The sequence below is a fragment of the Lepidochelys olivacea genome, assembly GCF_965140295.1.
Source record: "Lepidochelys olivacea isolate rLepOli2 genome assembly, chromosome: 2".
Taxonomy (NCBI): Eukaryota; Metazoa; Chordata; order Testudines; family Cheloniidae; genus Lepidochelys; species Lepidochelys olivacea.
Window position 1 is genome coordinate 17,822,654 of NC_140412.1, and position 14,204 is coordinate 17,836,857.

The following is a 14,204-nucleotide window of genomic DNA, read 5'->3' on the forward strand; positions in this document are numbered from 1 at the left end:
ATGTTGGGGAGGAATGGGGTTGAATGCCAGGTTTCCAAATAAAGTTGATTCTTGATGTACTGAGGGATCAGTATTAGAGGTGGTTCTGTTGAAACTGTGTTTTGATGAAAAATTGGGTTTTTGATTAAATGAAATTTCACATAGAAAATGTCTGCTCTCTGAGTGCAAGTCAGGAGAGGCAGGGATTGTAACAGAATTGGAACTGGTCTGTATTAACTTACGATTACCCCCAGTTATTGGGATGTTCACTATATGTGTAATGATCTTGGGGTTCATTAGATAATAAACCAGTGAATGAGAAAGGAATAAAACATTAATAAAACAAATTGGAGAGCATCTGTTGTGAGTTGTTGCACCCAGCCATGTGGTGTTCCCAACCTCCGCCTCCAGGGCACATCTCCAAATTCCCATGTTTATAATATTGTCCCTTTATGAGGGAGCATCTCCAGATCACAATCTTATACAGACAGCTAACAGCTCTCATAACACATGCATTAAATTCTCAACCCATGTAGTAACTTTCCAGAAACCCATCAACTACCTTGAGAGGAGAGGTTACTATCATATCACTGTAGAGCGATACACTCACTTTCCCCACTTACCCCTTCTCCAGGCACATTAGCACATCTGAGTCTTTCAGGATGTTTAATCTCCCGCACTGATCAGCCACACTATCAGAGGCTCATTCACCTGCGCATCTACCAATGTGATATATGCCATCATGTGCCAGCAATGCCCCTCTGCCATGTACATTGGTCAAACTGGACAGTCTCTACGTAAAAGAATAAATAGACACAAATCAGACGTCAAGAATTATAACCTTCAAAAACCAGTCGGAGAACACTTCAGTCTCTTTGGTCACTCGATTACAGACCTAAAAGTGGCAATTCTTCAACAAAAAAACTTCAAAAACAGACTCCAAGGAGAGGCTGCTGAATTGGAATTAATTTGCAAATTGGATACAATTAACTTAAGCTTGAATAAAGACTGGGAGTGGACGGGTCATTATACGAAGTAAAACTATTTCCCCTCCTACTGTTCTTGTAAAGTGCTGGAAATGGCTCACCTTGATTATCACTACAAAAGGCTCTCGCCCCCCACAAGCTCTCCTGCTGGTAATAATTCACCTTTCCTGATCACTCTTGTTACAGTCTGTAACACCCATTGTTTCATGTTCTCTGTGAATATAAAATCTCCCCACTATATTTTCCACTGTACGCATCTGATGAAGTGAGCTGTAGCTCACAAAAGCTTATGCTCTAATAGATTTGTTAGTCTCTAAGGTACCACAAGTCCTCCTTTTCTTTTTACGGATACAGACTAACACGGCTGCTACTCTGAAACCTGATCTTCTCAGTATTACTCTTTCATTAGAGTGTGAGTTGCTCTCTTGTTCGTTGATAGTTTCTCCTTTATGCATTGACAATAAAGGATCAGTCAGATAGGAAATGCTGGAGTCCACATCTACTGTCCATGTGTTGGAACTTTCTGGGATTACTCGTAAATCCCTTTGATTACATTGAAATGTGTCTTCCCTGGTCTGTCTGGATTATATAAAATCTTGGATGCAGCTGTTCTTTAACAGTACTCTTTGACCCTGTGTATTAGAGGTGTGATTACAAAGGCACACCCCATCACCTGGGTTAAGAGATGGGAGACCACGGGCCCTTTGCCAAAATAATTCTGCTTCCACTTCAGATTTTCTTTCTTTTTCCATATGGTTTCATTGTTATGAGATTTCAGCAAGTTATCAGTAATTGGTAAATTAGATCTGATCCTTCTTCCCATTACAGCTGAGCTGGAGAAAAGCCATTGTCTGGAGTGTACTTCAGTGAACCAGTAATGTTTTTTATACAAATCACCCCACTGTCAAGTCTTTTCATAAGATTCTTTACTGTCCATCTAGACCTTTCCACAAGACCTTTTGATTGGGGATAATTTGGATTTGATGTTTTGTGATGAAAATCCCAGTCTATGGCAAATTGCCTAAAATCCACAATGGAAAATTGTGGCACATTATCGCTAAAGACTTCATCTGGAATGCCACATCTAGAGAAGATTCCCTTCATGCCAGCTATCACTGACTTACTATTAGTACTGTGCAGTGTGTAAATTTATGGATACAGAGAATCATAATCTGTGACTATTAAATAATCCTTTGATTGCCAGGTAAAGAAGTCAGTGCTGACCTTCTCATAAGGCCTTTGTGGAGCTGTATGCACTTGACTTTTCTGCATTTGGTATCTACAGCATTTTGCAAAATGATTATTTTCCCCACATTTATGACAGTTTCCCAAAGGAAACACACTGTTTGGGGCCATGCTGTGATCCATCTGTACCCAGTCTTCCCCCTCACAGTGGTTTTCATAGTGATTGGTTCCACTCTTTGATTTGACCTATTCTGGCTATATTCTTTTGTACTTAGAACATGGATTCACCCTTTCTGGTGAATTTAGTTCTTTGGCTTGTGCTTTCACAGTTTCTACTGCCCTGCATATCTGGAGAGCTTTTTCTAAAGTTAAGTCTCCTTCACGGAGCTGTTTCTCTCAACACGTTGTCTTTAATGCCACAAATGATTCTATCTCTGACCAGAGACTGTCAGCTCACTAAAGTCACAGGCTCTACTGAGTTTTCTTAATTCTGTGACACATTGCTCTATGGTGTTATCAGTGTTGTCTTTGGTGTTATCATGGATGTAAAAATGTTTCTCTCTCAAAGGTTTCATTCCTTTTTGGCATGCAATGTTCCTCAAATTTAGTCAGTCGGTATTTTACTTTACTTCATGCTTCCACCTTCTTCAAACTTAAACTTGTTATAAATATTGAATGCTTTCTCCTCAGCAACATGCAAAAAGATACATGATTTCACTTTATCATTTTTCTCCTCTGCCCCTATGACAGTTAAATATAATTCAAATCTCTGAATTTATTACAGTTCTCTGCACCATTGCCTGACAACTGCAGACAGGAAGGAGGTTGCAACACATCAATTTTTGGCTTCCCCACCCTGCTTTCTTAAGCTAGTCAAGCTACTACTGTGCTCACCAAATACATGCAAAAGCCTCCATGCCTGATGCTCCACATGGTTCTCTGGTGCTTCCCTTTGTCTTTGTTTTTAGTTGCAAACATAGGAGTTAACTTCAAAATGACTGCGGTTTCCTTCTCATTCAGCACTTCTGATACCAGGAAATGATCTTTGGGTTCATTAAATAACCAGTGAATGAGAAAGGAACACAACTTTACTAAAACAAACTGGAGAGCTTCTGTAGTGAGCTTCTGCACCCAGCCATGTGGTGTTCCCAACCCCGGCCTCCAGAGCACATCTTCAAAATCCTATGATCACAATACTGTCCCTTAGAATCATAGAAATCAGGGTTGGAAGGGACCTCCTGAGGTCATCTAGTCCAACCCCCTGCTCAAAGCAGGACCAATTCCCAACTAAATCATCCCAGCCAGGGCTTTGTCAAGCCTGACCTTAAAAACCTCAAAAGGAAGGAGATTCCACCACCTCCCTAGGTAACGCATTCCAGTGCTTCACCACCCTCCTGGTGAAAGTTTTTTTCCTAATATCCAACCTAAACCTCCCCCACTGCAACTTGAGACCATTACTCCTCGTTCTGTCATCTGCTACCACTGAGAACAGTCTAGATCCATCCTCTTTGGAACCCACTTTCAGGTAGTTGAAAGCAGCTATCAAATCCCCCCTCATTCTTCTCTTCTGCAGACTAAACAATCCCAGTTCCCTCAGCCTCTCCTCATAAGTCGTGTGTTCCAGTCCCCTAATCATTTTTGTTGCCCTCCGCTGGACGTTTTCCAATTGTTCCACATACTTGTAGTCTGGGGCTCAAAACTGGACACAGTACTCCAGATGAGGCCTCACCAATGTCTAATAGAGGGGGAACGATCACGCCAGCAGATCAAAGGACAATGCCCCTACTTATACATCCCAAAATGCCATTGGCCTTCTTGGCAACAAGGGCACACTCTTGACTCATATCCAGCTTCTTGTCCAGTGTAACCCCTAGGTCGTTTTCTGCAGAACTGATGCCTAGCCATTCGGTCCATAGTCTGTAGCGGTGTATGGGATTCTTCTGTCCTAAGTGCAGGACTCTGCACTTGTCTCTGTTGAACCTCATCAGATTTCTTTTGGCCCAATCCTCCAATTTGTCTAGGTCCCTCTGTATCCTATCCCTACCCTCCAGCGTATCTACCGCCCCTCCCAGTTTAGTGTCATCTGCAAACTTGCTGAGGGTGCAATCCACACCATCCTCCAGATCATTAATGAAGGTATTGAACAAAACCAGCCCCAGGACCGACACTTGGGGTCCTCCACTTGATACCAGCTGCCAACTACACATTGAGCCCAACAATCTAGCCAGCTTTCTATCCACCTTATAGTCCGTCCATCCAGCCCATACTACTTTAACTTGCTGCCAAGAATACTGTGGGAGACAGTGTCAAAAGCTTTGCTAAAGTCCAGTAATAACACATCCACTGCTTTTTCCCTCATCCACAGAGCCAGTTATCTCATCATAGAAGGCAATTAGCTTAGTCAGGCATGACTTGCCCTTGGTGAATCCATGCTGACTGTTCCTGATCACTTTCTTCTCTAGTGCTTCAGAATTGATTCCTTGAGGATCTGCTCCATGATTTTTCCAGGGACTGAGGTGAGGCTGACTGGCCTGTAGTTCCCCAGATCCTCCTCCTTCCTTTTTTAAAGTTGGGGGCCCTACATTAGCCTTTTTCCAGTTGTCCAGGACCTCCCCCGATCGCCATGAGTTTTCAAAGATAATGGCCAATGGTTCTGCAATCACATCCGCTAACTCCTTTAGCACTCTCAGATGCAGCGCATCCAGCCCCATGGACTTGTGCTCGTCCAGCTTTTCTAAATAGTCCCTAACCACTTCTTTCCTCACAGAGGGCTGGTTACCTCCTCCCCATGCTGTGCTGCCCAGTGCAGTAGTCTGGGAGCTGCCCTTGTTCGTGAAGACAGAGGCAAAAAAAGCATTGAATACATTAGCTTTTTCCATATCCTCTGTCACTAGGTTGCCTCCCTCATTCAGTAAGGGGCCCACACTTTCCTTGACTTTCTTCTTGTTGCTAAAATACCTGAAGAAACCCTTCTTGTTACTCTAAACATCTCTTGCTAGCTGCACCTCCAGGTGTGATTTGGCCTTCCTGATTTCACTCCTGCATGCCTGAGCAATATTTTTATACTCCTCCCTGGTCATTTGTCCAATCTTCCACTTCTTGTAAGCTTCTTTTTTGTGTTTAAGATCAGCAAGGATTTCACAGTTTAAGCCAAGCTGGTCGCCTGCCGTATTTACTATTCTTTCTACACATCGGGATGGTTTGTCCCTGTAACCTCAATAAGGATTCTTTAAAATACAGCCAGCTCTCCTGGACTCCTTTCCCCCTCATGTTGTTCTCCCAGGGGATCCTGCCCATCAGTTCCCTGAGGTTGTCAAAGTCTGCTTTTCTGAAGTCCAGGGTCCGTATGCTGCTGCTCTCCTTTCTTCCTTGTGTCAGGATCCTGTACTGGACCATCTCATGGTCACTGCCTCCCAGGTTCCCCTCCACTTTTGCTTCCCTTACTGATTCTTCCCAGTTTGTGAGCAGTAGGTCAAGAAGAGCTCTGCCCCTAGTTGGTTCCTCCAGCACTTGCACCAGGAAATTGTCCCCTACACTTTCCAAAAACTTCCTAGATTGTCTGTGCACTGCTGTATTGCTCTCCCAGCAGATATCAGGGTGATTGAAGTCTCCCATGAGAACCAGGGCCTGTGATCTAGTAACTTCTGTTAGTTGCCGGAAGAAAACCTCGTCCACCTCATCCCCCTGGTCCGGCGGTCTATAGCAGACTCCCACCATGACATCACCCTTGATGCTCACACTTCTAAACTTATCCAGAGACTCTCCAGGTTTTTCTGCAGTTTCACAGCGGAGCTCTGAGCAGTCCTACTGGTCTCTTACATACAATGCAACTCCCCCACCTTTTCTGCCCTGCCTGTCCTTCCTGCGTAGTTTATATCCATCCATGACAGTACTCCAGTACTGAGGAAGCATCTCTAAATTAAAATCTTCTACAAACATCTCTCTCCAGTATGGATCCATTGGTTTAGTTCAATAGGGGGCTATAAGGAAAACCAAAGAGGAGGGTAAAGGAATGGCTCAGGATGAACACTTTTCCTCAACCAACTGACAGACGTTAAGAGTGTCAAAATGGGAATATATATGGGAACTAGAGGATTAAAGGACTTTAGCAGTTTAAAGGGGACACTCTCAAGAAAAGGGGGGAGTTACTTCGGTAAACTAGACAAAAACACAGGCACCTGTTACGGGTGAGTGAAAAACATAGGCCTGCCTAGGTTACCATCAGGGGATTATAGAATCATAGATATGTCGAGCTTGACGGGACCTCAAGAGGTAACTAGTCCAGCCCCCTGTGCTGAGGAAGGACCAAGTAAACCTAGACCATCCTGACAAGTGTTTATCTAACTTGTTCTTAAAAATCTCTACAACCTCCCTTGGAATCATAGAATCATAGAATATCAGGGTTGGAAGGGACCCCAGAAGGTCATCTAGTCCAACCCCCTGCTCAAAGCAGGACCAATTCCCAGTTAAATCATCCCAGCCAGGGCTTTGTCAAGCCTGACCTTAAAAACCTCTAAGGAAGGAGATTCTACCACCTCCCTAGGTAACACATTCCAGTGTTTCACCACCCTCTTAGTGAAAAAGTTTTTCCTAATATCCAATCTAAACCTCCCCCACTGCAACTTGAGACCATTACTCCTCGTTCTGTCATCTGCTACCATTGAGAACAGTCTAAAGCCATCCTCTTTGGAACCCCCTTTCAGGTAGTTGAAAGCAGCTATCAAATCCCCCCTCATTCTTCTCTTCTGCAGGCTAAACAATCCCAGCTCCCTCAGCCTCTCCTCATAACTCATGTGTTCCAGTCCCCTAATCATTTTTGTTGCCCTTCGCTGGACTCTCTCCAATTTATCCACATCCTTCTTGAAGTGTGGGGCCCAAAACTGGACACAGTACTCCAGATGAGGCCTCACCAATGTCGAATAGAGGGGAACGATCACGTCCCTCGATCTGCTCGCTATGCCCCTACTTATACATCCCAAAATGCCATTGGCCTTCTTGGCAACAAGGGCACACTGCTGACTCATATCCAGCTTCTCATCCACTGTCACCCCTAGGTCCTTTTCCGCAGAACTGTAGTGTAGTCTGGAAGTGTAGTCCATTGCTTAAGTATCTTTATAGATAGATATTAGGAAAAACTTTCTAACCTAAATCTCCCTTGCTGCAGATTAAGCCCATTACTACTTGTCCTGAATCCAGTGGACACTGAGAACAACTGGTCACCATCCCCTTTATAATAGCCCTTAACATATTTGAAGACCATTATCAGGTCTCCCGCTCTGCCCCCGTCTTTTTTTCAAGACTAAACATGCCCAGTTTTTTTATCCATCCCTCATAGGTCATGTTTTCTAAACTTTTTTTATCCTTTTGTGTTGCTCTCCTCTGGACTCTCTCCAATTTGTTCATCTTCCTTAAGGTGCGGCTTCTAAAACTGGACATAGTATTCCTTCTCAGGTCTCACCAGTGCTGAGGAGAATGTGACAATTACCTGCTGTTCTTACGTACAACATTCCTGTTAATATACCCCAGAGATAATCACCTTTTCTCAACTGCAGCACGTGGTTGATTTATATTTAAGTTGTTATCCACTGTGCCCCCCCAGATCCTTTTTCAGCAGTATCACTGCCTACCCAATTATTCCACATTTTGTAGCTGTGCACTTGATTTTTCTTTTCCTCCTAAGGGCGTGTCTACACTGGCAATTTACCGCGCTGCAACTTTCTCGCTCAGGGGGGTGAAAAAACACTCCCCTGAGCGCAGCAAGTTTCAGCACTGTATGGTGCCAGTGTATTGTGGTTCCCAGGCATATCGAGGTGGGTTTTTTTAGAGCGCTGAGAGCAACAGTGCTTTAGCGTTGCCAGTGTAGACTAGCCCTAAGTGAAGTATTTTGCAGTTTTCTTTATTGAATTTCATCGTGTGGATTTCAGACCAAATCTCCATTTTTTTTTTCAAGGTAGTTTCAAATTCTAATCCTGTCCTTCAAAGTGTTCAGAATCCCTCCCATCTTGGTGTCATGCTCAAATTTTATAAGCATACTCTGCTCTCCATTATCCAAGTCATTAATGAAACTATTGAGTAGTACCAGACCCAGAAGTTTAGTTTGTGAAGGTCTGGGGGAAAGTGAGACAACAAGCAGAATTAGAGTGACCTTGTAAATTGTGCTCACAGGGCAAAATCCCCAGTTAGTGTAAATCAGCATAGCTCATTTAAAGACAGTTGAGCCCTGCAAATTCACAGTAGCTGAGGTGCGACTCCAGGCATGCCCCAAGCTAAAATAAACTTTATGGAGGGGAGAAGAGGAAGAAGCTGGGATGCCCCTTCCCCTAGCACAGAGTGTAGTTTGCAGTTACAGGAGAGGAGAATTGTTTCCTTAACCTTTTAAGGTGGTAGGGATGAAGTAAGACCTCTGTTTATACCACAGCCATGCTGCAAGTATTTGTTTATGCCTTGGGTTTGTGTTGGGTTTTTCGTTCAGAAATATGCGTGCCGGTTCGTTGTCAGCTGATAATGAGGTTGTTTCGAGTGTCAATAATACTAATACAGTAACAACAATTCAAAATTAAATGGATAATCTGCCCTTTTGTGGTTCTTTTTTATGTGGCTCACTTCTCACACAAAACATGAAGCGTATCACAATGCTGCTTTTACAGATGGGACTATGGAAAAATTCTTAATTGTGTTTGTAACTATGCTTGACTAGGGCTTTGTGAGTCAGCTCTTGGAAACATCATTTGTGGTTCAACCAGAGTTTAATGCCCCCACAAATATTGCATATTTCCTCCTGCAGGCAGAGTGCTTCATATGTTTGACACCTTTAAGATCCAAGACTTTTTTTCTACTAACTTTCTTAACTGTTTAGTTTTCCAGCCTACATGACTTTTAAGCAGTCTTTTCCCTTTTTAAATGGATATTTCTGCCTCAGTTGTCTGATCAAAGTCCTGTTTTTCTTGTCTGTTTCAGATAGCGGCTCCGGCAGTGTTGTTTATGTGTATGAATACAGCGGGAATCTTCATCAGCTACCTATCAGATAGAGCTCAGCGCCAAGCCTTCTTAGAGACCAGAAGATGTGTAGAAGCAAGACTGAGGCTAGAGACGGAAAACCAGAGACAGGTATCCAGAGAAATGCTGCTGCTGTCATATAAATTGGAGCTGATACATCACTAGGACCAGAGCCTCCTCTTACTTACACACTTGTAACCTCACTGATGTGAATGGATTTATACTGGTTAAGTGAGGGTCATGCTCTATCGTTTGTTGTATTTTGCTCACATAACATCTCAAAGGCTTTCATCAGGAAATCTCTTCCTTGCCTCATTTGTGCAGAGGAGCCTACTCTGACACCCTTCTCATGCAGTAGTTCATTCTCCTGTATACACCCTCACTCTGCCTCCTGGGTGTATACGTTAAACTCGCTTTGCACCCACCAAATGCTAAATCAATGCCATTGTGCTGCATTGCCATTTAAACTAGTTTTAGGACCAGTATGCATTCAACATATAAATTGTGTTGCCACTTAATTCACTAATTAAATTAGCCTAATTTTATTATATATGTAAATGGTTTTCTCCTTATTTCCTTCTCTTTTTGCCAAACTTACATTGAGAGATCCAGAAGTTGTGTAATGTTCTTGACATTTATCTCTGCACTATCCTGCCTAGGGTTACCATACATCTGGGTTTTCCCAGCCATTACTACTTTTTTGAGGCTCTGTCCTCTGTCCAGGCAGGTTTTTCAAATAACAGGAAATGTCTCATATTTTTGCAGAGAAGACATTGCAGATCAGAAAGATGCCCGAATTGGTCTGCTTCCTGATTGGTCCATGCCCCTGCATCCAGTGCTGTGGGATCCTGCTCATCCAGGCCCAGCTCCCAGCTCTGTGGATGGGGACAGGGTACCACAGGGAGGCACTGACTGATGGCTTGCACCAGTCACCCTGCCACTGAGACAGGGAACAATACTGCCCCCCACCTCCAGTGAGTAACCCTGCCACAGGTACCCCCCTCAGCATAAGGAGACCAGCCTTTGAAACTGCAAAAGCGGGATACATGCAGGATCCCCACCCACTGATCCTCCTTCCCCTGAGGCCCCGCCGCCCGGCCAGGCTGGAAGCCAAAGGCGGGCCATGGTAAGAGCTGCCCAGGGAGCCTGGGCTACTGTGGGGTGACCTGGACTCTTCACCTGCTCTGGGCAGGCGGCCAGGTGCTTAAGAGCAGCCCCTGGCTCATGTCCCCACCACCCAGGTCCGCCGCCCAGGGTAGGTGGAGGGTTTGGGGATCCCCACAGTGGCCCAGGCTCCCTGGGTGGCTCTTACTACTGCCTAGCTCCACCTTCTAGCCTGGCCAGGGGGTGGGGCATCAGGGAGGAACAAGAGGCAGGGGCAGAACCTTGTGGTGGGGGGCGGGCTAAGGGCTAAGCCAGGAAGAGACTGGTACTACCCCTGAGCCTTGGGCAGGTGTGGAGTGGCACCACAGGGAACCCAAAACAAATACTGTTCCAGAAACATTCAACCCAAGATCAGGACTTGAACTCTGCATTGCAGGACTGTGGATGGGTGGTCACCATACTCTTTTGGGGAATTTAAAATCAAAATTTTCTGTTGGAAAATTTCAATTTTGCTTAATTTTTTTGATTTTTCAATTGGGAAAATTAAACAAATTTGAGGTCAGACACAGATCAGAATATTTTGTTTTGTTGAACTGACCCAAAATGTTTCAAATCAGTTAATATCAAACTGCATTTCCCATCATGGCATATTGTCTCAAGGGAACTGTAGTTCAGGTCCCCATTCTCTCCTATGGCTTAGACTCCCTGCAGGACTACATCGCTCATAATGACAGGTTTCAGAGTAGCAGCCGTGTTGGTCTGTATCCGCAAAAAGAAAAGGAGGACTTGTGGCACCTTAGCCTAACAAATTTACTTGAGCATAAGCTTTCATGAGCTACAGCTCACTTCATCAGATGCAACTCAGATTCAAGTCTGACCAAGCTTGTTACATCATTGGAGTCACATGACTGATGGTGCATGATGGGAAATGTAGTTTGTCCAGGAAGCCTGGCCCATGGAGGTGAGTGGTGAACAACTCCTCTTAGGAGGCACTCCTCCACACCTGGGAAATGCAATTTAATGTTGAGGTTTCTCAAAACAAAATATGCATGGTCAGGTTAAAAACTAAACAAACATTTTGATTTCAAGAATGTCAATGTTTTGACTGAAATTGTCAAAACAAATTTCAATATTTCTGAATCAAATCTTTTGGAATATTTTGTTCTATGAAAAACGTTGAAATTTCAGCTTTTTGTCTCAAACTAGGATAAACACAAATGTGGAAATACTGGAACTTCCTGTGGGATGGAAATTCTGCCTTTTGCTCAGCCCTGCCCTCTAGATACATGCTTATTTCTTTGATTTCTGAGAATTTAAGGTCATTTGAAGGCCGGGATGTGTACAGAGGTGAAGCAAAGAACTGTGCTAAATATGTAACAAAAAATAACTGCCATAATTTACCATATCAGTATGTTCTCTACTTTAGCTTTAATCAGAATTATCCAAGGAATCTCTCATTAGCATAGAAAACTCTTGACTTACTGAGGCCATAAGCCCTGCTTATTCTGCGTTTGGTTTTATTTCTCCCCATTCACGTAAACTGGTTAAAGATAGCCACGCTTTAAAGATATGTATAACATACAACACTCTTCTGGTTTCCTGTAACCCTAGGGTTCCCTTTCATTGGCGTGAATGGGATGATTAAAAGGGAGATATTTTTACTTGAAATTCTGCTCCCTTCCGTTCAATTCTTTGCCACCAAATTCCCTCCCTCATTTAAAAAGTCTGTCTAACCACTCCCCACACCATGGTGTAAACTCTTCTTTGAGGAACATAAAGCCACCCTGATTCAGAATGAAAATGTCATTATCAAACAGATTTCATGTTCAGTAGATACACAGTACATTGTGGATCAGATTCTCTTCTGTGTTATCAGCTGGGCAACACAGGCATCTCACGGTAGCTCCTTGATTCCATGGATTGATCTGTACTGGTCCCAGGTAAGTTAGAGCAGCCTAGGCGCTGCTGGATACTACTCCAAGTGGCAATGGCCCCGGAAGGAACCTTAAAGTAGCTTGACATTGCCAGAATACAGTACACTCTGGCTGCCTCTCGCCCCTCCTCCTTCCTATAGGCAAAATGCAGCGGGTGATGCTGGGGCCAACTGCATGGGAATGCAGTAGAGAAGCTCATGTTCTATTCACAAAAAGCGGCATGATCTAGAGGTTTGAACAAGGGGCTGACTGCTCGTAAATTTTGAGTTCTAATCTTGATTCTGATATTGACTTGCTGCATGGCCTTGGGCACATCTATCTTTCTCTTTGTTTTCCCCATCTGTAAAATGGGGATTATAGTGCATATTTACCACACAGAGATTAAGGGGCTGATCCCACAAACACGTGGTCGTTGTTTGTATTACATAGTCATAGACCAGGACCTCATTGTACTAGGTACTGTATAATTACAGAAGAAGAAGACAGGTGCATGCCCCAGAGAGCTAACAATCTAAGTTTAAGACAACACATAACAGATGGGAGAGTACAAGGAAATGGTGAAACAACATTGGCCAGCACGGTATAGACTGCATAAAGCCGTTAAATGTTTTGGTGGTGTTTGGGGGATTTTGCATTGATCCTCCAATAAGCACCTGCAGATCTATTAGAATACAAATATTGCACTCATATTTTAATGGAGGAATGCAGGACTTGGCAGTATGTAAGTCTAGATAAATTCCACATAGAAATCATGACACTTTCCCCAGCAAAAACAGTTTTGCTTATTTCTTTTGCCTTTGCTAATCATAGCTGGTTCTTATGGAATGCAGTGCAAATTCAAGGTGACACTATCAGAATGATGCTTTTCCCCTCCCTCCCCATGTGTGGTTTTTGTTTTTGGGGGGGGTGGGGAGGTGATTCAATTTTTTCCATGCAGCTCTGAGCTGAAATTGGACAGTTAATGTGGTAGCATCTGCTGCATATTATGTAATTCTTGTTATTCTACAGCAACTCTTGTTCTCCTTGTCATTGGTATTTTTCATTATAATGTGGGTCCCTCGCTTTTTTTTATTGTTATCATTGGTTTTCTCAGCTGGGCACCATATTGGCCAAATTCTATTCTCAGGTACATGGGTGTATACTTGGAGTAACTCCACTGATCCATTGCTCATAGCTAGATACGTTAACATAAATTCTAGATGCATTGTGATAAATTCACCTACTGTGAAGAAAGCAAATAACTATGGAAATGCAGAATTTTATGGTGGGTAACAGTTTTATATATAGGATTATGGGTAAATTTTCAAAAGGGACTTAAGTATGTAGGAGCCTAAATCCCATTGACTTTCACTGATACGTCAGGTAAAATTTGCAATAAGAACATAAAAATGGCCGTACTTGGTTGACCAATGGTCCATCTAGCCCAGTATCCGGTCTTCTGATAGTGGCTAATGCCAGGTGCTTCAGAGGGTATGAACAGAAGAGGGCAACTGAGTGATGCATCCCCTATTGTCCAGTTCCAGCATCTGGCAGTCAGTGGCGTAGGGACACCCAATGCATGGGGTTGCATCCCTGACCATCTTGGCTACTAGCCATTGACAGAGCTATCCTCGATGAACTTAAGTTCTGTTGTTGTTTTTTTTAACCCAGTTATACTTTTGGACTTCTCAGCATCTTGTGGCAACAAGTTCCACAGGTTGACACTGTGTGTGGGAAATACTTCCTGTTTGTTTGTTTGTTTTTTTAAACCAGCTGCCTATTAATTCCATCGGGTGATCCCTGGTTCTTGTGTTATGTAAAGGGGTAAATAACACTTCTTTATTCACTTTCTCCACACCATGATTTTATAGACCTCTATCATATCTCCCCTTAGTCATCTCTTTTCCAAGATGAATAGTCCCAGTCTTTTTAATCTTTCATCATGTGAAAGCTGTTTCATACCCCTAATAATTTTTATTGCCCTTCTGTACCCTTTCCAATTCTAATATATCTTTTTGGAGGTAGGATAACCAGAACTCAA

At 43.4% G+C, this 14,204-nt stretch overlaps 1 protein-coding gene across 3 annotated transcripts in view; it reads left to right on the top strand.

The window, feature by feature from the left end:
- The window catches only part of ADCY8 (adenylate cyclase 8), a 184,593-nt gene that overhangs the window by 45,856 nt on the left and 124,533 nt on the right, over positions 1-14,204 (top strand). For all 3 annotated transcript variants that reach the window (XM_084621340.1, XM_084621341.1, XM_084621342.1), the window contains exon 2: positions 9,108-9,257. In XM_084621340.1, coding sequence (XP_084477466.1) covers positions 9,108-9,257 — 150 coding nt within the window. The remainder of the gene's footprint in view (positions 1-9,107; positions 9,258-14,204) is intronic.